Source organism: Melanerpes formicivorus, unplaced genomic scaffold (assembly GCF_026170545.1).
Source record: "Melanerpes formicivorus ecotype bairdi unplaced genomic scaffold, bMelFor1.0.p_v2 SCAF_12, whole genome shotgun sequence".
Taxonomy (NCBI): Eukaryota; Metazoa; Chordata; class Aves; order Piciformes; family Picidae; genus Melanerpes; species Melanerpes formicivorus.
In genome coordinates this window covers 8,279,306-8,303,650 of record NW_027142364.1, presented here as the reverse complement: position 1 = coordinate 8,303,650, position 24,345 = coordinate 8,279,306, and the positions used below count along the sequence as shown (strand labels likewise).

Here is a 24,345-nt window from a genome sequence, read left to right as displayed (position 1 = left end):
CACAGGGAGCACATGCCCAGGAGCTGAGCTGTCCCACACTGGGAACCCCATACTGCTCAAAGGAATCTCCCACCTGTGCAATGCAGAAAGAGCTTTGACACCAAAATTCCACAAATGGTTTGGGTGCTTGCAGGCCCAAAGGAGAAGACCCTGGGGGCTGCAGGGCTCATGTTGTGAGGAGGTGAAGGCTGTACACCCCTGCCTGCAGAGGCATGTGGGAGCCCTTGGCCCCCCTCCCGGGCCAGAAGCTCCTCTTCATCCTGCAAGAGCTGCTTCTGCAGCTCTGCATGGCGGGGAGTGTGTGGGAAGTGGCACAACCCCCAGAAGGGCCGTGTGCTAATTAAATAAAGATAATGAGGCTGAGAATGAGATGCCAAATCAATGCTGTGGCAACTCAGGACTAGAGCGCCAGATACCAGCCTGGCGTATCGCATTACAAAGCATGCCAAAGAAACTGCCTTCAGCCGGGTGGGATGAGTCCTCGGCTCCCGAGGGACCAGGATACAAGCTGCATTGTAACAGAGCTCAATGCGAGGTCTAATCCTGGCTCTGGATGGAGATAAAGAGGAGGAGGAGGAGATCTTCAAAGGCCACTGAAAGTCTGGGGAAAGGGGGAGATTTACAACAGGGCTTATCCCATCTAAGCAGTAACTGGGTATTGTTATTTATTAAAATGCCATCTGGCACTCTGGAGTGTTCCTTGTATGTGTGGTGAGGTCTTGGTGGCTCCCTGGGGTGGGAGCGCCGAAACCCCAGCTCCACGGAGCTGCAAATGCACCTCTCCCCATGCAGTGGGGGCCTAGAGTGTTCTCTGGGTAAAGGAACATCCAGCCGAGCGCAGAAAAGGAAGCTGTGTCTCTGGCTTCTCCCAGCCCTCCCTCAGCTGTTTCCACTTAAAACACACATGATCATATGGCGGAAAATCTGATCCTACAAGCGCAGTGCAACTTTCCCAGAGAAACGTGAGGACACCGCCGCTTCTGCCCAGTGAGAGGGCAGGCTGCCGGATGGAGACGTGCCCGTGGCTCTGTGTGGCTTCCCCACGTGCTGGGGAAGAAACTGAGGCTTGGTGGGGGTGGAAATTAAAGGCACTGGGAGAGCCACCACACGGGTCTCTGCCTGGCTGGGGGGATGCAGAGAGGGGACCTCACGGCAGGCTGCAGTGATGGCCTAAGAAGCCTTCGGTCCTGCCTCAGGATGCCCCAGCTCGGCACAGCCCAGATGCTAGCTGGAAACAGTGTCATGTTGTGCCCAAACACCACTGGGAAACAGCAGACATTCCATATGGTCTAAGATCTCTGAGTTCAAACAAGATGGAAACCAGCTTCCTAGAAGTAAGGACCTCAGCACACAGTTTTAAGTGTGGGTTCCTCACCAGTGATGGATACCTGGCACTGGTGTCCAATGGCCCCAGGAGGAGCCAGATTGGTGGCCCACAAGACTGATGCAGGGGCTAAGGCACCAAAGTCAGAGCTGTGCTGACACCGATGGTGCTTGAGGCTTTGGTCCCCCAGCAGAGATGCAGCCCCATGGAGGCCAAGTTCTTCCCCAGCCAGCTGCAGCAGCCTGGCTGACAGTTCGCTGCTCCCAAAGCCAGCAGAGAGGCCAGCTTGGTCCAAGCCCCATGTCACAGGCTGTCCAAAATCACATTGCCACTGCCAAGAATAAAGGGCTGACGCCAAGCATCCTGTCATTGGCGAGCACAACACATCCAGTGGTGGGGGTCCAGCCAGTGTCCTGCTCCCTGTACAATGCCTCCAACCAAGAGGAGCAGCAGCAACCTCTCTGCCCTAACCCCCAGTCACCACAGGGCAGGGTCCTATGTGCCCAAGAACAAAATCACCACAAGGGAGTGTAGCATCCGTGCAGGCAGATTTTTTCCTTACCAACACAATCAACCTGGGGTGAAAAAACACCACCAAAGCTGTCCTGGGGGAGCATGGCAGCTGCCAGAACTGCCCAGGGCAGCTCTCCATCCCGAGTATCTCCACATGCAGGATGCTCTTTCCCTCTCTTCTGAGCAGGGGCAGGGAGCTCTGGCTGCCATGCCTTCCTGCTACTTTCCCACTCTCCCCACTACAGCCCTCAGCACTGTCAGTGGAAGCAGGAACCCACACATGTCCCACAGCCAGCACAGCAAGGCTCACTCCCTACCAGGGTTTCCAAGCGCCTCCACAAAAGCAGCATGAAATCACACTTGCCAGGAACAATCACTCGCTCCAGCCACAAGCACCGCAGAAGGGAGAGCAGAGATGTTGGGCACAGCAACAGAGGCAAGAGGGAGGTTTTGGTAATGCTTAGGGGCTTAAACATGCTGGATCCCTACTGAGGACCATGCCCTGAGCAGCAGCTCCTGCTGCAGAGTAGAAGCTAACCAGTGTGTCACAGCAGATGCTGTCCCAGTTTGGACACTGAGACAAACTGCAGACCAGTCCCCCGAGATACCATCCTTTTCCCCCCTCAGGGAGTCTGCCCAGCTCCCAAGCCTCCAAAACCAGACCAAGCTCAATGCAAAACTACCTCAAGACTGCTTCAATGCATCTGCAGGGACAAAGACACACAGTCATTCTCCCATGCGTGTACCTTGGCACTGTGTATCCTTCATGGTTGGCTCATATCCAGCGGCGCACGTACAGGCTCCCACAGGTACCATCCATTCGCCATCGCCGTTGCAGTACAGCTTCAGGGGTACAGACACCTCCACTGCGTTGGGGATGCAGGTGCCTGGCGCGATGACCAGAGAGGTGGGCTCAGCCCCCGTTAAAGTCTCCGGGAAGATAGCAAAGCCAGCAATGGTGTTGGAGCATTTCTTGTAGAAAGCCCGGACAGAGATGAGGGACATGCAGGCTCCCAGGTCTTGGAAGGCCAGGTAAAAGCCATTCTTAGAGAGAGGGCCAAAGCTGCGCACCTTGGTGTTCACGCGTCCAGACTCCAACTTGGAGAAGCTCTCATCCGGGGCAATTGTATCCACTTTGATATAGGGGTTCTCCATCCAGAAAGGGCTATTTGCAGAGGCAGAATCTGTATCCGACTCATAGTAGAAGAGGTTGAAGGTCTCCTTGCAGGAGCCAGGGATGTTTGGGATGCTGTTGCAGTCCCGTACAGTGAATTTCAGCTCCACGTAGACGCGCTGGACATCCTGGCGCTGGATGAACTTAGTGCGCAGCCAGTTGTTCTGGTTGGCCTCCCGCACGTTGCACACCTGGTACGTGCGGATAGGGTTCATGGCCTCATCATAACCACTGACTTCTTCCCACTGTGAGCAAGAGGGTAGCGGGTTAGACCCCCAGCTGGGGAGGTCGGCGTCACAGACACATCGCAAACAGTATGGGGTGGGGGGAACTGGACAACAGTCAACAAGGAAGAGCAGCACCTGCACCTCCACCCATCCCAACCCTTCTGGTCATCAAGGTGACTAAGAGCAACCTGGGCCAGAGAACATGGCGCTCCTACTCCACCAGCACGGAGTCAGGAGGAGATGGTTTCATGAGGCAAAGGGATAAACACAGGAAGGAATGAGGAAGATGCAGGCAGCTCTGCAAAGGTGCTGCTAAGCAGCCCAAATCCTATAGGGCCAGGGCCACCCATACCCTTTAGAGGTCAGGACCCGAGCTAGATCCACACTTACCCCCGTCTCTGGATGAGTTGTCCATGCCAACTCAGAGGTCACCCACTTCGTGTCCATCAGGGTCTCTGGAGAGAGAGGGAGGAGAGAAAGAAGTAATTGGAGACAAAGGCCAAGATCAGAGGGGAAAAAAAACAGGAGGAGTGGGGGAGAGGAGAGCTGAGCCTGACATTTCTGCAGAAAACAGCAACTTGGGGGGTGAGACGTGGTGGGAGGAGGGGGGAGCGGCACAGACAGACTCCAGATTTCTTTTCTCTCATCAGGAGAACAGGAAGTGCAAGGCATCCCCAGAGAGCTGTGCTGGAGTGGGGAAGTGGCAGGATGAGGAGCTCGCCAGGTGGCCAGGGGGGAATAGGGACATGGTGTCACCCCCAGCCACTGGTGCAGTCAGTCATGCCTCTAGGGCAATGCGGGAGGGGGTGCCAAAGAAGGCAGACTGGGCACCCCCATCCTCCCCCTCCCCCTCTGCTTTGGCAGGGTGCATATTTACTGTGGCTGGGGTTGAAAGGGCCTGTTCCCATGACAGGGCGGTGCGGGCCAGGCAGGTTTATCCAGAGGAGGAGGGACTGGCAGGCTGCTCTCCCAGAGACGCCCCACATCACTCATTTTACAAGAGGGGAGAAGAATTTGACCGTCTGGCCAACATTCCTGGAGCAGACTACAAGACAAACCACCCCGGCAGCATTCCCCAAACAGCCCCAGCCCCAGCCTTGGGGGAGCGAGACGCTTGTCTGGGAAGAGCTGCAATTGCAGGCAGCTGTCGCTAATCCCGGGCAGAGCCCCATGGCTCTGCACAAGCACCATGCACAAAAACTGGCACTGAAATGTAAAGGACAGAAAATGATGATGTGCTCTGGGACCAATGGTCCCTCTGTGCACTGCTGGCTTTTTAACCCCTGCTCCAGGGACGGTATCATAGGCTATCTGGAGGGGAGCAGGCAATCCTAGGGTTTTCTGGGCCCTCTTCTATCCAGGAGAGTTTTGGAGCAAGGGAAGTATAAACACCAGAGCTGAGGGACAGCCACCTACAGACCTCAGTGTGCTGAGGGGCTCTGGTGCCTGCCTGAGCAGGGCCCAGGACCAGCTCTGAGACATCTCCCCGCTAAGGTCCCATGCCAGACCCATGCCAGACTCTGCACAGCTCCCTAGTGGCTGTCCAGCCATCTGGCCCACAGCCCCAAGATGTAGGACAGGAAGCCACAGGTCTCCAGCCCCCAGAGCCAGCAGCAGGCTCAGGCACAGGACATGCCAGGGCAGCTCCAGCTATGCTAGGCTCAGCCCCAGAAGTGAGAGACAGTTTCAGCCTCTTTCCTTCCACACCAGGAAAACCGCAGGCTGACCTGGCCAGAGAGGAAGTGCACAGAAGGAAGGAAACGTTCACACATCGCAGGGTTTCGGCTGAAGCCTGGCTGGAGGTAAACATCTTCCTTCTGTGTCCCACCCTGGAAAGACTGGCCAACTGCTCCCAAGCCAGCACCCACGGACAGACAAGGAGCATGGGCTTGTGAGTGCCACCGTGGCACAGATAAACAAGCACGTGTGGGGACATGTGGGTTCTCTGACCCGCCTTGTTGTTTGCCATGATCCCAGCCCACTTGGTGAGCCTGCCTCTTGCCCGGGCTCTGTGCATGGAGCAAACATAAATGTAGTCCCATTGTGGACTGGTAGCACCAGCAGAGGACACAGCACTGGGAAGAGCTAGGAAAACCCTTCATAGTGACAGCTTGCCATTTGGGAGAGGTGAAGGGGATCAGCATCTACAAGAAGGACAAATGGACACCAGCTTGTCTGCAAACAGGAGTGCAGAGGTGGTTATTGGGCAGTAGTTACTTCTTGTTTCTGAAAAACACGAACTACAATCCTTTGCCAAGTGGGTAGTGCAGAGGGAATTGGGACTTGGACAGCAGAAGGACCCCCGAGGGCACAGGATGCACATTACAGGCCTGGACAGGGGGCAGCCTCTGCTAAGCCAGAAACCACTGCCTGCCCAGGGGGACACAGCAAACTCACCTCCCTCTCCTTCCCCACAGCATCAGCTACAGACCACTGGCACAGGTCCACATGTAGCTCCACACAGACATGAGACCTCTTGGAGATACTGCATGGGGGTGCCTCTCAGGGAAGGCAGCGAGCACCAGGCTATGGGGGGAGCAGGTTGTGGAACAGGGCAGCTCATACCTCTCCAAGGGACAGGCTTGGCACACCAGCTGCCCTAATAAGGGCACAGTGATGCAGTCAAGGGCCCAGGCACGCTGCGCTGGCGGCAGAGCAGAGCCAAGCGCATTCTCAGCACTGACAGCATGCTGAGCGGCCAAGTCCCAACCTGTAGACCCCAAATAGGTCTGGCCAGCAAAGGGTCCTGGCATAGGCAGCTGGGTGGGTGTTTCCACAGGAGGGCCTAACACGGTGAGAGGAGTGGGGAAAGGGTGCCCTGTGTGGATGAGCGGCCGCAGCGGTGAGTCAGGCCACAGAGATGAGGATCTGATTGGCAGGGTGTGCCTGCGAGCAGGACAGTACAGCAATCCCACAGCAAAGCCAGGCTGGACCCAACCAAATCTGCCCAGGGTGTGAAGGAACTCCCCAGCACACCAGCAGGCCCCACGCAGACAGCCTTTGCCATGTTGGACTGGCTCCAGGACAAGGCACGTGGGCAGCTGTCCCCTCTGGCAGCACCCTGCTTCATGAGTGCTGGCCTGGGGCAGAGATGTGGTTCGGACAGGAGGCTCGCTGCAGGCATCTGCCATCTGACTGGCAGAGGAGGGCCAAAAAACTGACAGAGCCAAGCTGGCTGCTGGCGCAAGAGCCATGTAAACCACACAGAGAACGTGGGGAGGGGAAATAATAAAATTACTGAGCAACTCAGCTAAAGGAAATGGGCCGAGTGTGGACGGTAGTAGGGGTTTCCTGCAGCCAAGGAGTGAGGGTCAGTGAGGGTCAGTGGAGCTCCCTGGCTCCAAAGGCTGCTGTGCTGCATGGTCCCAAGCAGCATGCTGAGCTGAGCCAGCTGCGGCAGAGGCAGGGAACTGTTCTCTGCTCATAGATCTGCCACAGAGTACTCATGTCAGCCTGGCACAAAACCTGTGTCCTTTCTCCAGCAAACACCAGAGCATGCTAACCACTAGCCACTCATGAAAGGGCATATGCTAGCATCCTGGGAGGGGGAGATGGGCAAGCACCGAATTCCAGTGGTTCAGGACCAGCCAGCTGTTGCCTCCCTCCCGTGCAGAGTACCAGAGGTGAACTTGGAGGTGGCACTGGAAGTTTCTCAGCTCAGGTCAGGTTTGCAGGTGCTTCAGAGGGACACGAATAGCATCAGGACTGGCCAAGCAGTGAATCAAAGCCACCTCAATCTCATGCCACAGCAATAACCTGGTCCCATTAGTCAATGGGAAATGGGCTCCCAATTTCACCAGCCTGGGGAAGCCACCCTGCCACTTGCTTTATCATTTGCTGCAGTACTGGGGAGTTGTCCTCTCCTTACCTTCAGCTGGGCATGGGCAAAGACAAGGGATGAAGCAGCAGCCTCAAGACATTCATCGAGCGCAGCAGGCCATGGCCAATCCCCCATAAAAGCAAGATTTTCATGGCTAAGTGGGATCCCTGGGCAAGGAAAGAGCCTCAGACAAGGCTGTGAGCATTGTTCTGTCTGCCTTCTCTCTGCCCTGCAAAAACCTCCTCTGAGGTGCACCCTGAGCTGCGAAGACCAGAGGAGCCTTGCCCGCAGTCCTCCCGTCACTGAGTCCTCAGCAGTTTGATGGGTGTTTGAAGCCATGATGAGGATCCATGTGGAGCCAGGGACCTCTCACTCTCCATGCAGGGGCTCAGGAATGCAGTGTGCACAGTCTGAGGCCAGCAAAAACGTTTGAACTCCCCCTCCAAGAGGCCCAGAGAGCCCGTCTCGCGCTGCTGAGCGGCAGACGCGCGCAGCAGCAATGGCTGAGCCAGAAAAAGGAAGAGGGGGGGAATCAAAATTCTTTCAAGATGAAGCCGCTGGGGAAGACTCAGTCATCTCCACCAACCAGCTCTGGTTTGAACACTCTTGCCTTTGAACACAAGGACTGCCAGCTTTTATCAGGATGTGATGGCAAGGTAGGATGCCAGCTCCTTGCCCTAACAAGAAGGCAGCTCACTCAAGTCCATAGCATCCTGAAGAAGTCAAGGGAGGAAAGTTAGTAAAGACACCCACGCAGCCTCACCACAAACAGAGGAACCTGTTCTGCAACGTGCTTGTGCTCTCTGGAAGCCACGCAGACCACGACACCATGTCTGCAGAAGCCTGGAGTGGGGTGAGTGGTCTAGCCTGGTCATATGACGAGGCCACTTGCCCCATGCCAGGCTTCTGCAGACAGCACCGATGGCTGAGCCATTTGCCCCAGGACACGGCTTGGCTTCCACCGTGGTGGCTGTTTGCAGTGGTGCTGGATGCCTCTCCCCCTCACCACTGTACCAGGCTTCTCTGGAAGGAAAGGCAGTTTGTTTAGGGATGCATTGTCAATCCCGGTGGCTGCCTGCTAGTCAAAAAGCCACCGAAAGGGGCATCTCCCTGCGTATTTTAATTTCCTCCTTGGTGTTGAAGATAAATACGAGAGAGGCAAGTGGCCTTGCACGCTCCCCATTCAAACACCTATCGGTACAATTAATCCCAACACCGTTCTGAGCAGTGGCACAAAGGGCCTTTGGTGTAAAGTCCTTTATCTGGGAACAAAGAGCTGCCTGTGGGAGAGAACCTGAGGTTGCACTTTTCCCGCTGATGAGCGTTTTGTGTACACAAAAGCTGAGCCACACAGAGCGCCCCGTGCACACGTCAGGTCTAGGAGACCCCACGATGCATTTTCCTGCAGTGTGCAGCATACACAGATCCCTCCTCCTCCTGGAGGGTCTTTGCTCTTCTGATTCTTCCCCAGCTAAACCTTGTCCACAAGGGCATGGAGCAGTCCTACTGTGAGGCCAGGGAACTCCACGCGCTTGTAAGGGGAAAACACTGCTGTCCTGCTAGTCCGAGGCAGAGCATGTACTCTGTGGATGGAGCATCCGACAGACAGCAGCTTTGGAGTCGTTGTGTGCCTGAGAGACTGCGTGCTGGTAGGTTTTGGTGCTTAGCAGCCTTATATGCTGGAGTTGCATTTTGGGGAGGGGAGGCGCTTGCTGATGCGACCGAGAAACAGGAGTGCAGTGACAAAGACTTCAGCGAGGGAGGAAGGCATCACCCAGAGCGGACCAGGCCAACACCCATGAAGTGCCAGGCACTAGGTTTGGGAGGCTGGCAAAGGTGCCGGCAGACGCTGTCTGCCAGCTCCCTCTGCAGGGACTGGGTTTGGCAGCGCTGCCGACATGCTGCACAGCCCACGCGCACTCATCCTCCCCCGGGAATCCCGTCTCTCCCGGGGACCCCTCCTGCATGCTTGGCTGCCCAAGCATCCGGTGCAAGGCCAGGGGGCTGTGCAGGATCCCAGCCTCACCCTTCCCAGCTGTCAGGCCAGGCAGGCCAGGCAGTGCGGTTCAGCCCAAGGGAAGGGCTGGAGTGCTCCCTATCACCGCCCACGCTGGGAACCTGTCCTCACGCTGAGCAGGGCGCCTGCTGCTCCCCAGCACCGAGGTAAAAAACATGGGACTGCCTGGGAGCTGACCTCCCACTCTGTCCCTCTCCAGGGGGAAGCAGAAGTTTGGATTGCCCATGCTCACCAGCGTGTGCTTGCCCCAGGTTTGGGGCAAGCCAACTTGCCAATGAACTGGGAACAAAGGGAAGAAAGGAGGGGAAGAAGGGAAAAAAAAAAACAACCAAACCAACCAACAAAAAACTGGGGCCTGTATCACAGCTGTGGCCCTTCATGCCAAGGGCGTTTGGCCCATCATCAAAGGGGATCAGATTTGCTGAGGCAAATGATGACACATCCACTTCAAGCGGGGCAGGTTCTGCCTGCTGCTGGAGGCGAGCCACCAGAGTGAAGAAGTACTGTGGGCACTTAATAATAGACTCATTATTTCTGCATTATGGCAGGGCCCAGAGGCCCCAACTGAGATTAGGGCCCCTTTGTACACACCACACACGCACACACAAGGGTAGACAGTCCCTGCCCCAGAAAGCTTGGCCAAGGATGAGCAGCACTACCATTCCTGTCACCATTGGTGGTTCTAGCCCCACTGCCACCATTGCCAGTCCTGGTCATGCTGGCGGCATGGTAAGATCACAGCAGAGCCCAAGATGCTAATTCCAAGGATGCTCTTAGAATGCATCCTCCATTTCCAAATCCCACACCTGCGCCAAGGTATAATAACCTCATGAGGGAAGACGGTCCTGTGGCTTCAATCCATCAGCCAGTTGCATCTCCCTCACAGGCCCCAATGCCCTGCACCAGATCCAGCTGCTGGATGAGTAGGAGCTGCCTGGCACACAACACAGAAGGGGACAAGTGCACTCCCTCTGTCCATCTCTGCCCCATTGTGCTAACTGGCTGAAGAGGGTTTTCCGGCCACGTGCTCCTTGCCAGGAGCTGTTTCTTGATGGCCGTGAGACAGACTGAAGCATGTGAGACAGGACAGGTGCCAGCTCTGCAAAAAGCAGATCAAGTGGCAGCGCCTGGGATGCAGGGAGGGATGTGTGTTTGTTTCCTCCCGGTCACACACCGGGTTGAGTCAGGACCCAGTAAGAGGATTCCTGGAATGCAGATTTCTGCAGTTTTGTGAGCAAGGCTGTGCCAAGCTGGGCTTCAGCACCCCCTCTGCATGCACTCTCCTCCAAAACAAGGTACTTGAAGCCTGGAGTTTTTGCAGAGCAGCAGGGTCTTAACCTGTAATCGCAAGCCAAGGACACGTGCGGCCCACTGCCCAAGCCCTGCCAGGTCCCGCTGCCAGGCCCTGGTCCTGCAGAAAGGCAGTACTGACGCCAGGAGAGGCCACGAGCCAGCTGCCCAAGTCCAGCCCTGCACTGCAATTACTGTTCTATTAATACCACGGGGATTTCGGATGTCAGAGCCTGGTGTACCACACCAGGGTCAGCTCAGCCAGGGAAGCACTGCCATCCCTGCCCACGTGTTAGATGCACCCTGGGGCTCTCTGCTTTAGCTTGCCCAGAGGGAAAAGGACCTTTTGCTCTGCCAGGCTGCGAGCAAGGGGAATGGGCAGACCCCACGGACAGCTGCTTAGCCCTGCCTACTGCCAGATACCCTGCTGGCTTTAAAATGACTGCTCCCAAATGGGACAGGCATGCCTGTGTATGGCCCAAGGGAAGGAGCTGCCCACTGCAGCTTCCTACCATAGGGACAGCATGATCCGCTGCACTGGTCAGGCAGGATCTCTATGGCCAGCAGAAAGGAAAAATTTATAGGTTGCTCTCCCCAGGAGGAATGGCCACACAGCCACCCTGCACTGCCACAGAAATAACTCATCTGATCAGAAGACGACAGACCTGTTCAAGCCACAAATGCCATCAACCAGGACGTAGGCAGCAAATCAGCCTGCAAAGCTGCCTTTGTTTTCAGGCCATGTTATGACAGGGACGCTCCTGCCACCTCCCTCTGTGGCCTCATCGCCGCCCTGTAGCCATGGCTTCATGGGGCAGGTGTCCTGACATGGTCACCAGGTTGAGCTGAGCTGGCGCAGGTGGGCAGACAGCCCTGAAGTCCCCAGAGGAAGGAAGAGAATGGGGTTGGTGCTGCAGGCCTGTCTCTATAGGACAACCGTCTGCAGCAGGCTGAAATCCAAAAGGCCCCTATCCCCTCATCCAGATCCACTATTTTTTTTTCAGGTTGTACTTTTGGAAAAAGCCCAGGGAAGGAGTAATGATATTTAAAAAAACCCACCTCCTCCCCAAAAAAGGTTAGTCACTGCACATCCAAAAGTTCGCCCCACAGACGGGGTGGCTCAGCTGCCAAGCTCCATCCCATCCCGGCAGCACGGAGCGGGAGTTTCTGCCAAGGTCTCCCTCCTCTCTCCTGCCTGGGGCAGTTACCCAAATCTCCATGCTGCTCTCCACTCGCTTCCCCGGCTCTCCTCAAGCATCGAGCCCATCTGGAACTGCTTAAACCCAAATATGTCCCCCCCCCCCCTTCCCTGCCTCCCCCACCCCCAAAGTCAGATTCTTCCAGAGTTAAAACAAGCACAGAGTCAGGAGGGGGTGCCGGGCCGGGCTGACTCGCTCCTTCATTTCAGTTTAATTTCTGGGGAACTAGAATAAATCTGTTCCTGGCGATCGTTCAAGCCCTGCACATTTTTCTCATTAATAAAAAAAGGGCCTTGGATCGCGCGCCGCGTGTGCGTGCGCGCCCGCCGAGCACCCCCCGCCCCGCGGGGTCTCTCCCGAACCTCAGTCCTCCCTAGGCAGGCAGCTCAGCACCCAAGGGACAAGCAGGACTGGTCGTGGAGGGAAGATTTGCAGCCCTTCCCTGGGACAGGGATGGGTTTTGGCACCACAGTCACACCTCAGGGAGGAACCGGGAGGCCCAAATCCCCCTGCAGCTGCCACTGGGCAGGAAAGCCCTTGGAGAAGATCCAGGGAGGGGGTGTCCCTGCTGTCCCCCTGCTCCAGCACCACAGCCCCTGCAGGGCCTCTAGGGCATTCCTGGGGAAGGGGCTGGGAAACAGGTGTTTGTCAACAGCTCCTGCCACATGCGTGAGAAACGCCAGGCGAGCCTAGCGACGGGAAAAAATAAAGAGACCCCTCCAGCAATCTCCCCCTCTGCCCCAAGACCAGGAGCCTGATCGGCACGCACTGGCACACACCCAGAAAGTGACCATGGGGCCTGTGTTCAGCCCTGCGGCTGTGCCTCTTCCCAAGATGGCTTCTTTCCTCTTCAGAGGGGCAGCCATGTGAAGCTGGCACTGAGCTTGCTCCCTCCTGCCTCAGGGAGCATGGGCTGGAGGACTCGGCTGTGCTGAGGAGAATGTGAGCACCAGGGAAAGGCTGCAGCCCCTCTGGATGTGATGGCCCTGCAGGAAGAGGATGCAGCACTACTCCTGAGCTTGGTCCCACAAGGCCTCCATCACTGTGCTGAGGGTGGGCAGCAACGAAGCCCAAGTGCAGGAGGACAAGGCCTTGCCAAGAGTGCCAAGCCTGGCTCTCTGTGGGCAGGCTGCCCTACAAAATGGCTCCTGTTGGGCTCCCCACAGCATGCGCACGGGCCGCAGCTCCGCCAAGGAACAGCCTGTGCTCCACCACCAGCCCCACCCCAGCCTGAGCACAGGACTGGGTTTTGAGCAACAACAACAAAAAGTGCAACAAAAAACCCAAACATGAATTCAAACGGGACCATCCCAGTCAGGTGGGAGTGCCATTGCAAAAGACTGCCTGGCCTTCAAGATGGCAGCCTGTCCCTGGGGGCATGGGGCTGTGCCCAGCTTCCTGCAAGGAGCTTCCCTGTTCTGGGGGAACAGCCCCATCCCTGTCATCCCCAAACACTTCACTCGAGAGCACGCCTCTTTAAGAAGCAATGCCAATGTTGTTATGGCTTCAACCCCAGGCTAGCTTGGGGCAATGGCAGCCACCACATCCAGTGGAGCCCATAGGGACAGTCCCCCTTTCTCAGGGCTCTCCTTGGGGAGAGTCTGGTATCTACCCTGCCACCTCGGCCAGCCAAGACTGGGGATGCTGACTCCAAGGCCACCCTGACACCCTTCCCCCAGCACGGCTCCCAGGCGGAGACGCTTAATCCCGACAAACCAGTTTGACTCAGCACAACAGGAACAGCTACAATTTTAAAAACATGCAAGTCTGTGATTCAGATTGCTCGGGCTGTTTTAATTAAACCCCAAGCTCCTCTGCTCCAGTGGTAGCAGCAAACGGCTCACGGAAAGAAAATGCAACAAACTGGTTTCCCCAAATATCTCTTGCACTAAGTCATCATAACAAAACAAGGAGTTTCGGTTCATTCCTTAAAAACCAAAGGCCGCTATTCCCATTGAAAGGCCTGGCCGGGCATGGCACTGCAGCTGAAGCCTCACTGGACACTGGAGAAGAAACACAGGGCTGCAAATGGACCCCATTGCTGCAAGTTTTCCTTCTCCTTGGCTCTCCGCATGCTCTGCTTGACACAAAGGAAAACCCTTCTCCTCCCCGCCTCGGGAGCAGGGATGGGGCGGGTTTCCTCAAGCAGAGCTTTTAGCAAGGAACAGGAGATTTAATGAATCCAACGAGAACTGCAGAGCCCCACGACCCGATTTCCTTTGCAGCCCTACCCTAAGCATCAATAAAACCAGCAGGGCTAACTTCCACCCATCACCTTGCTGAGAAAAATACCATTTCAGTGAAAAGTAATTAAACAGAAAGCAAATCTCCCTGCCAAGAAAATACTTGACAGTTCCAGTACAGGGGTCAATTAAGCAAGGGTTTGCTGGTACCAAGAGAAGTGTGGTCACCTGCAAAATGCCTGGCTGGGGTCTAGGAGCTGCTAGTGGGCAGACCCCATGTGTGGAAAATCCCTCCTAGAAATCTTCCTGCTGAGGAGGAGTTTGGGTGTTTCACTAGAGCCTGCGTCGGCTCAGGGCTACTCACAGCAATGCAGTGCCTCTGTGTGGGGTTTTGTGGAGGAGCTTGTGGGAAACCCCAACTTTAAACAGAGTTGGGCTCCCAGAGAAGCTGCTCAGGGCACACTGCCTGGGAGGAAGGTTCCCTGGGAAAGCAGGTCCTGGTCCTGCTCCCAGCCCACCTGCCCCCTGCGGCAATGGGCAGATAGAGCCTGTGGCTGTCCACACTCCCTCGGGTCAGGGTGTTTTGAAGCCTAGGGTTTTATCTCCGGACAGTTGACAAGGGCCTTGAATGCAACATGCTCCCCATGTTATTTAACTGTGTCTGTTCCCCACAGGGCCTCTGCTTCCACAGTCCCATAGGGACAAACTCCCCAGCTCCAACTCCTGTGCTGGAGAAAGGACCCGCTGTTGCCCCCGGATAGAGCATTCCTTCTGCAGTCGGCCTGGGGACTGCTGAACCGGAGAAGAAAAACACATTGTGACTTCAAACAGACCCAGCGCACTTACAGGATCTGGAAAGAAACCATTTTCTCCTCGGCAGCACAAAGCCCTCACTGAGCTGCTGCTGAGCACGGCTTTTCCCCTCCACCCCCGTGAGGCCTCGTAAAGAAACTCAACTCCCTGCCATCCCCCAAGGAAGGGGCAGTGCTGGCCAGTCCCAAAGTCCTCTGCCCTCCTAGCTGGCCACCCGACGCGAGCCCAGTCTGTTGTCCCCTCAGAGGAGATGGCAAGGCGGCTGGGTCCAGGGACCACTCGTCGTTGTTGTCTACAAGACGCGCGTGCAGATTTATGGCCATGCCAGATTTATGATCAGCACTAAAATATTTGAATGAACGTGCATGCTAGATTTACAGTAACCGCTCGAACGCGTCGGTCCCCATCAGGAAGCAGCACTGTGAGCAGTCACAAATGCCCAGCGCAGCAGAAGCGCGGTTGCTGGCTGACCCCGACGCGAGCCACAGTTTCCTAAGGCTGGGCAAGGCAGAAACCTCTCCCGGCCCAGCTGCAACTTTCCCTCCAGCCCAGACAGAAGTGAAGGGGAAAGAAAAACAAAAAAAGTAAAATCCCAGGGGAATCAGGGCCAGCCCCCAAAATGCTGGGCGGCCGCTAGCCTGCCCAAAGCAGTCCTACAGAGCTGGCACCCAGCTGGGCCCTGACCTCCTCGGGCAGCATGCTCGGCCCTTGACCCCTCTGCACGCTCGGGAAGCTGAGAAAACCCAGCGACTCCCCAGCAGGAGCTGTTTATGTTGTCTCCATCCGGCTCTTCACACTGCTCCAGACCCGGACAGTGGCAGGGGAGAGGCTAGGGGCCTTCGTGCTTCCCCTGGGACCGGTGAGACAGTCCCTAAATAACACGCCGGTGCTGCCGGTCCCCAAGCCGGCCGGCATCCCTTTTCTCGGTCCCAAACCGCTGGTAGGAAGCGGGTTGCGATGGACTGTCCGCAGGCTCCCTGCCTACAGCTTCATCCCTCCGCACCTCTCCAACAGGGAGGGCTTTACCCGGCGAGGCAATCACCGGGTGGATGCTCAGACGCCGCTGTCCCGAAAGGGCTGGGTGCAGACAGGCTTCTCCCATGCCCCTCCTGCTGCAAGGCTCCCGCTTAAACCCGGAGCTCCCGGAACCAGCAGGCCCACGGCTCCGCTTCCTATGGCATATAACGAAGAACGATTTTTAAATTTTAAATCCGCCCCCCACCCTTCTTTAAAGTAAAAGAAAATCGCAGGAATGGAGGATGAAAAGAAACACAGACAACAAGCATCCCCCCCAAACTTTCTACAAAGCCATTCCCAAAGCCGGAGGAAACGCGTTCCCCCACAAAAACCAAGGCGGCGACCTGCTCCTGTCCACGGTCACCCGCTCGGTGCCGCAGCCCGAAGCCCACACCGCGGAGCGACGGCGCTGGCTGCCCAAGCACAAAACTGCCTCCGAGCACTCGAAAGTCTCCACTGCCCGGGAGGAGGCACCGACAGGCCCTTTTTATCCACAGCCTCCTCTTACCGCTCCGGCAGCGGATTCGGTTACCGGACATCGGAGCGTCGCCGCCCCCGGCACTCCCCGCCGAAGCCGCGAACTCTTTGTGCCGAGACAAAAACCCACCCGGGTCCCCTCCTCTTTCCCGGTGCGACCCGCCCAGGGACCCGCCGGTTCCCCGTCAGGGCCAGGAGCCGGTTTTCTCGTTTAAAGCTGGGGAGGACTGACGGATCGAGATTTATCCTCCCGAGGGGACGACAACAATTAACCCTCTTTCTTTCCCCAACTCCACTGGAGCATGGGGGGGCTGCCCGCGTCCCCGCTTTCTCCCCTCCGCCCAGCCTCCGCGGTGCACGGCACCGCTCGGGATGGTTGCGGCCGCTCTCCCCGGCGGTCCCACGCTGGAGCCTCGGGGGTTAAGGCGGCGGGCGCGGCGAGTCCCGCCGGGGAAGGGATGGAGCCGGACACGGCACACAGACACTCCTCCGGCGGCCCCACCAATTCTGGCACGCCGCAAGCTTCCACTGAAAGAAATATTAATTTTCCAGATCTCTCGGTCGTGGCGAAAAGCCTCGGAACGTGAACCGAGTATGCAACGAGGTGCCGCTCCCTTCTACCGCTGCCAGCAGCCACCGGCCGCGGCCGCCGCGCCTCGGCCGTGCCGGGCTCGGTTCCACCGGGCGTTGACTCCGAAACCTACTGAGGGCAGCTTAGCGCTGGGAGCGAGGTTGGGGCGCGCTGCGGCGGCGGCGATTGCCGGGCGTCCACGACGTGACGAGTCGACTCGAGAGCGGACACTAACGTGGCCCAGTGGGCTGGGGGCACCCTGGAGGTGTGCGTCCGCGGTCTCCTGGGCCCCGGTGCGACGGGCGCGTACGCTCGCGCGGTACTTACCCTCCAGAGCGCGGCGGCCGCCGGGGAGAAGCAGGAGAAGCAGGAGGGGAAGCAGCGGCGGCGGCGGCGGGGGGACCCCCGGGCGGGCGGCGGCCATGGCGGGGGGCGGTGCGGGCGGCCCCGCCGGGCAGTCCCGAGCTCGGCGCCACGCGCGGCTCCTCTCGCCGCCGCGCCACGCTCGCGCTCTGGCGCCGCCGCCGCCGCTGCCGCCGCTGAGCCGCGCGGGGCGGAGCCCGCCCGCCAATCAGCCCGCCCCTGGCAACCCAGCGCCCCTGGCGACGGCGAGCGCAGCGCCCATTGGGCGGTGGTGGGCAGTGAGGCGGAGCCTCAGCGGAAAGATGAATTGAAGGGGGCGGGTTTTGCCCGGCGCGCCCCTGGTGGCCCCGCCCCAGCGCGGGCGGTGCAGGGCGAGGAACGCGCCCCACCCAGCGGTCGCCCGCGGAACTGTGCTCTTAAAGGGGCCGCACGCTCGGCCTGCCCGCGGACTCCGTCCGGCCTGTCCCGGTCTGTACCCGGTGCGAGTGAGTGCTCGAGGCTGCTGGTGTGTGCGTGTGTTGAAGGACGTGTAAGCCCCTCTGTGTCCCACCACTGGCAGTCTGGTTTACCTGTGTCACCCATTGCTGTCGCATCACTTTCAATCCCATGCCATCCCATGCCATGCCATCTCATCCCATCCATCATCTCATGTGCCATTCCATATCATGCCATCCTGCACTAGCCAAATTCATGCATCACATCCATCCCACCCCACCCACTGCACCCTGTTCTATCATATTACATCCCACCCAATCTCATCTCATCTCGACCACACCATGGTTCCCACCATGGCGCTTATGTCCTGGACAGGGTGACACCACAGAGAGAGCACCCTGCAGGGACCTCCTCCAGCACTCCCTCCTCTCTCCCCCAGTGTGCCTTTTCCATCATACTTCTCAGGGAAGATGGTGTCAGCTGACGTGAATGCTGACATGGCCTCTGGCTGGCAACTGCCTCAGTCCTCTCTCTGTTCTCTTCTACCTTTGCCATGGGGAGGTTTTAGGGGCTTGTGTGGGACAGACTCTGCCCATGTGGCCAGAGATGGCACTGTCATATCCTTCAGGACAGATACATCCCCTCAGTGCTGGGCAATAGACACAGGCTGCAACCTGTCCTGCCCCTCTGTGCTGCATAGCAAGTCTCCTTGGATGCCTGAGGAGGACTGGCCTTGGCTGAGGGCAAAATCACTCAAGACCCTGATTTTGATGCAGGTTGATGCCCTTGGTCCCTAGAGTGGTTGAGATAAGGGGGTGCATGGCTGGGTGCATCTCCCTGGGCAGTTTTGTCCATAGAGCACAGTCATCTGAGCAGCCCTGCTGCAGCCACCTGCCACCTGCAAGCAGCACCTCACTGCAGTACTCCCTGTCACAGAAACCTGTCCCAGAAACTCCCTTGCTGTGTAGCTGTGGTCCTAGCCCTGTGCAGGTACAAGGGGGCAGCTGTGGAACCATGCTCACTGCCACCTTTCCTGTAGCTCCTGGTGGGAGCAGGAATTGGGAGGGTTATTTGGTCTGGCCATGATTGTCCTTTCTATTATGTGGATGGATGCAGAGCATGTCTTATCACCTCCTTCTGCTGCACAAGCCCACCAGAGTGGTGGATGGTCATTTTACTTGCTTGTTCCAGAAGAATTCTTCTTACCAAGCCCTGTCCAGAGAGTGACCAAAGCCTGAGCTCATCCTGTGCTGATGAAAATTTGGAGATGATTTATGCCAGTTACAGGAATGCTGGCACTCTATGGGAGCTGCAGGGAGCCTTGCCAGGGCACTGTGCCCCAAGGGCTGCTGCAGCACCCCAGCACCACTGGGCACAGCTCCTGAAGGGAAAAGCCATGCTCGAGAAAGCCAACATGCTAATTTAAGATGGGACATGACATATGACTGATAAATCTCTGCAAGGGACAGGAGAAGCAGCAACTGGGGTGCTGCATTCTCCAGGTAAAAGGAAGCAGTTGGAGAGCAAAGCAGAAAAAAGGGGGTTGCCGTGATGGACAATACCAAAGTCTGAGCAAAGAAGCAGAAGCTGTTGGTTTGGGCACACCATGACACAAGAAGATGAGCAATGGAGACGCAAGCAACAAAGCTGGCTCCTCTAACATGGGCACTGGGGTATGATGCTGTGCAAGTGGGGAAGGAGAGAAAGAGGGGGCTGATGTAGATGCTGAGAAACTTAACCAGAGGACAGGCTCAGGGTGGGAGGATTTGCTGTCTCCCCATGAAGTCACTCCCAGGAAATCCTCCCTGCTGGAGACACCATACCCTAGCCTGTCGACTTAGTGAGATGCAGAAACCTCATTTATTCTGCGATTCCAGAGGTCTGAGTTACCCAAGCACAAAATTTCTGAACGGAGCACATGGGGAAATTGCTTATTCACACTTGAATAACTCAAAAATGGTTGAACCAATTTTACTTAAACTTTCCTCAAGAATTCCCCTTGGAGCCAAGCCATGCCTGGCAAATTTCAGTCCAAAAGGAATTTACTTCAGAAAAGGATGAGAAACTGGAGCAGGGAGCGGGGGGGCACAGGCAGGGGGAGGATGCTCCATATAATCGCCTCTCTCCCCACGCACTGTAATTAATGAGCCCCTACTTGCTCCCACCGGGCTGGTGCTGCCAGCCCCAGCCTCTCCCTGAGGCCTCATGCTCCCCCAGTGCAGGCGGGTGCGGTGCTGTGGTCCTGGCCAGGGGCTGAGGATTTTGAGGTCCGGCCGGCAGCGGTGCAGGTAGCCGGCTGGGGAGCCCTCGGTCGCTGCCTGGGTGTTGCAGCTGGCGAGCGGCTTGGGGAACAGCACTGGCAGGCTCTGGCATCTGCACAATAGGAAATAACTGTGGTAACTCTGTGGTATTTGCTGGCAGGGGCTGGCTCCACAACACCAACCCATCTGCTTGTGCCAAGACTTGGTGCTGAGGACGCTGTGGGCAGGGGACATGCTTGCTCATAGAAACCCAGGCATCTCCCAGCCCCACGATATCCCTGCACACACGCAACCAAGCCCTAGTTCCTTCCACCGACAACTCCTTAGCACCCCGGGGAGATGGCTGGAGCTGGACAGGGCTGCAACAGGGACTCTATCAGCACGACATGGTCAGGGATGAGCTGAGAGGTGAAATGTGATGCCATGGGGTATGCAGGGGAGTGTGTCTGCACTGACCGGAGTTAGCAATGCTCTGTCTTAGAAGAGCCCTTCAGCCTGCATTGCAAAGCTACGGTGCCCCTGGTGTCCCCAGGAGGCATTCCTGCTCAGACGGGGAGTGGCAGGACCTGCTGAAAAGAGATGAAAGGAAAGCCTCAAAAAGCAGCAACAGCCATGGACGTTCAGAGGGCAAACCTCCCAACCCACTCTCCACGAGAAATTGCTCACCCAGAAACCTTGTCCCACTGACTGTTGCTCACCGTTTCCAAATGCAGCCCCAGTGTGCACTGGTGATGGGTCCACAATACAGTGGCACGCACCTGATATGTGTCAGACCATGCTGATGCACATGGATGCACCGAGCCACAGTCACTCACCTTGTCTGCATGCAGCAGCCTTGGCTGCGACTTAATAAGGAGGCGATTAGGGAACAATTATTCCTGTTTTCTCAGAAGATCTAAGGGGCATCAAATGAAATTACCCAGCAAGAGTTTTCACACAACCAGGAGGGAGCCGATTCCTTGCCAGGCAACCAGCCCTGGGAGCGTGTTGACACAAGATGGGTAAGGGGACATGTGTCTCAAGGGTGGCAACTGGGTAAATGGGAGAAAAAAAGCTCTGAAAGAGGCCTCTGTCACCTGCTCACCAGGAGCACATCTGTGCTGGAGATGAGGGAAGCTGCTGTGATGGGGATTCCCCCCTTGTTTCTGAGCTGGGTACTGCTACAGTGGGGCCATTGTGGCATCGGGTGGAATCTCCACATCCCCTGTTCCAAAGGCAGTACCCAGAAGGTGCTGCCCTGAGCAGGCACCTGGAACAGCTGGCTGCTGGAGATCCCCCATGCCATCCTCGGCACAGAGGGGGCCCTGGGAAGTCCTGTCACCCCATTCCCAGGGCAGGGAGTGCCACTGCATGCCAGCCTGCCCAGCCACTGTGTTTCTCGCTGGGTCAGTGCTGGCTCCAGCCTGTCTCCTTCCCAGGCTCCATAGGTGCTCACCCCTCCGGGCACTCCTCCCTGTGCTGCCGGGCAGCTGGCACTGCCAGTGGGTTTGGGGCAACTGGCAGTGTCCATGCCATCTCAGATGGGTCCCAGTGAGGCAGCCACCTCTTGCTGTTCATGGTCCCCACTTCAAAACTCTCCTGTCCCACCCACATCCACCACCCCTCACCTCTGGCAGCTTCAGGATGCAGTTAAACACTTCAGCACTTAAAATTTCAGGTGCTAATTGCATAGTAATGAAAACTTTAATCACAGGGCAATTAAAACCTTAAGTAGCTGTGGGAGATCCATTCCATGTCAACAAAGAGTGCCGCACCGCTCCGGCACCACCCTGGCACGATTTGGCCCTGGCTGGGAGAACCCATCCTACAACCCCTGCTGGCCCTTGCTCCAGGGAGCTGGGGAGCTCCCTCCTTCCCACACCGAGCCGGAGGTGGCCGAGGAATGATCAGCTCCTGCCGTAAAACTTAAAACCCAGCTAATTTCGGATTAAGTGCCATATGAAAGGGTTTTGTTATTTTAAATCTCCTACTTTCCAAATTCCCAGGATTAAAATTCTCTGCATTTATTTTAACCACATAACATTTGCAGACAAATCACTTCTCCCAGTGCAAAGTTTGAAGCAGGCTTAGGATCTAAAGCCCAGCCACAAGCTTCAGGATGGAATCTCTGCAAGAGCCTGCCAGCCCCAGTTGCCAGTGTGCTCACAGGAGAGCTCAGCCACCATTTCTGCAGGGGAAAAGGGCAGGGTGCTGGAGCCCTGGGAAGAAGCATGAGGAGGAAGGGTGGCTGGAGACTTGTCTTCTGGGGTGATTCCTGCACCGGGGATGAGCTCTTGGGCAAAGTCTGGTGAGGTTTGTGTATTTGTAGAGCTGGTGCTGTCTCTCTGCTGTGGGGTACATGCTGTAACTGTGCTGATGCTGCCTGGGTGACACAGGCCACTTTGGTAGTAGCCCTTTCTCACAGGGTACTGCCAAATGCTACATCCCCCGAAAAACCCAAAACCAAATCAGGGTTTGTGCTTTTTTTCCTCATTGCTCTGTGGTCCACCAGGTCTGAAAGGGAAAGGAGGCATTTGGCTTTGCACAGCTCCAGCTGCTGGGACAGCACTGGAGGGGTGCGAGGCAAAGATTCCAGGGCTGAGGAACAAGGCTTGGCCCCAGCTGCTGGGAGGTGTGGGAAATACGGGTGCCTGCAGGCAGCAAACTGCCCCCCACTCTTTATCAAAAGCAGCATTGGTGTCTGGCAAATGTCACTCTTCCGTGTGCTTCCCGGCTGGGAGGTCTGTTTCTTCCCGCCTCGCAGAGCTCCCTTCCCCTTGCTGCCTCCCAGCCCTGCGGTAGGATGGGACATGGCAAGGTGGGGCACAGTGGGATACATTTGTGACCAGGTGGCCATGGGACTGGTAGGGGCCCAGGCAGGGATGTGAACTGGTGATGTCCCATGGAGGGGTCCTCACCCAGCCCACTCCCCACTTGAGTACTTTTGTTAACCAGACTGTATGCAGCCTGGTCCCATTAGTGACATTTTAGAAGGCTGCAGCTAAAATGCAAGTGAAGACAGGCTTTGCATGCCCAGCCCTGAGCCTGGGGCAGCCCAGTGTCCACCTTAGTTACCAGGACCAGATGCTCTGCAAGCATGGAGATTTGAAGGGATGAATCCTGCCCTATGCCCCAGCCTGGCCCCATAGTACCATTCCCAAGTTGGGGGTAGTGACCCCCAAGCACGTTGACAAGATATTCAGGGGTCGTGCTCATATCTGAAGCATATAGAGATGTTAGGCAGATCCTCCCGGCTTCAAAAAGCCAAAAGGCCTTGCTTGAGACTGCATAAACTGCAGACCCAGTCACTCCCCTGGACCAAGCATGCAGGCATTGACACTGTGTTCCACTGGGGCTGCCTGGGAGCAGCTGGAGGTGACAGTGGCAGTGGGCATAGCAGAGTTGTGGCAGGGTCAAGCCTGGACCCCACCAGCCTCTGACTGCCCATCCCCTCCAGGTGCTGTGGGCCAGGGGCAGCTCTCAGAGTATGGGGGCTTTCCTGGACCCCGAGTCAAGGCTTTGGCATCCCCCAGAGTCAGGGGTACCCTAGTCCTGCCTTCCACCCCACCTGGAGCATCCCTTGCCCAAAGCCAGCTCCGGATGCTGTGCCTCATGTTGCCATGGCAACCCCCATCCTTGCCGTGTTGCCATGGCTCCCCAGCCCCCAGCCGCAGCCGCATCCTCAGCATCGAGAGGACCCAAGTGCTGATTTCGGGTCCTCAGGGGCTACCACTCCAGGGAATGCTGCATGGGACCTGGGAATGGAAGGTTGAACTGGGGCCAGGATGGTATGCTGGTATCTCCACATCACCCCGTTACCATGGGGGTATGGGCTTTGGGACCACACAAGACCTGGAGAGGCTGGTGAGCATGGGGTCTCTCAGGAGCATCACTAATGGCAAGGGGGTGGCATCACTTCGTGGGTCACATTCATGCTTTTCAAACTTGTCTCCTTCCTGCCCAGAGTTTCTCCACCTGGCACAGCTGCCCCAGCCTGGCACAGCTGCCCCAGCCCTGTGGGGCTGTGCTGGTGGGAAACCGTGAAGATATCAAAGTCCTCTGGTGTGGCTACGTGCTGGCAACATCAACAGCACCAAGCATGCATGACCACCCTCATACCTTGTAGTCCCCTGCTTGTTATGTCCTTGAAACACTGTGCCACCCACTGCAAACATGCTGCCAGGCACTGGGGAAAACCTCAGCATGGTGTTCCTGTCACTGCACTTGCCATGCCCAGGTTATGGCTCTGCTGGGCATCAGCACCCAAGCCTGGTGGGCTCTGGGCTGCCTGTGCTAAATAAACAAAGCTACCGTGAGAAAAAAGGCAGCCAGGAATAAATAGTCAAACAGAATAATAAGCTGAAGGAATAAACAAAGTGGAGATGTGCCCAGACATGGAACAAGCCTCTGACGTATCACTTCCAAGCTGGGCTCCAACCCAGTCCTGGTGCCCTGCGGGCAGCGAAACCCAGCCCCCTGGCAGCACCCTGGATGGCTGCAATCCCCCCCTGCCAGCTGCAGGGATCCCCTCTCCCTGCTATGTCACATTCCTGGGGCGCCCAAGGACAAGGGTGCAAATGCCCTGGGAGACGTGCCAGGCAGTGCCTGGCCTGCCCAGGATTTGCATCCACTACCCCAACACTCAGCTTGGGAAGGATAAGCCCAGGCTTAGCTATTGCTTC

At 57.0% G+C, this 24,345-nt stretch overlaps 1 protein-coding gene across 2 annotated transcripts in view; it reads right to left on the bottom strand.

The window, feature by feature from the left end:
* EPHB3 (EPH receptor B3) overlaps window positions 1-17,118 on the bottom strand; it is a 29,462-nt gene extending 12,344 nt beyond the window's left edge. For both annotated transcript variants that reach the window (XM_068145124.1, XM_068145125.1), the window contains exons 1-3: window positions 16,953-17,118; window positions 3,629-3,693; window positions 2,584-3,256 (exon numbers count right to left, since the gene is read on the bottom strand). In XM_068145124.1, coding sequence (XP_068001225.1) covers window positions 2,584-3,256; window positions 3,629-3,693; window positions 16,953-17,049 — 835 coding nt within the window. In that variant the 5' untranslated portion in view covers window positions 17,050-17,118. The remainder of the gene's footprint in view (window positions 1-2,583; window positions 3,257-3,628; window positions 3,694-16,952) is intronic.
* Between the last annotated feature and the right edge of the window lie 7,227 nt (window positions 17,119-24,345).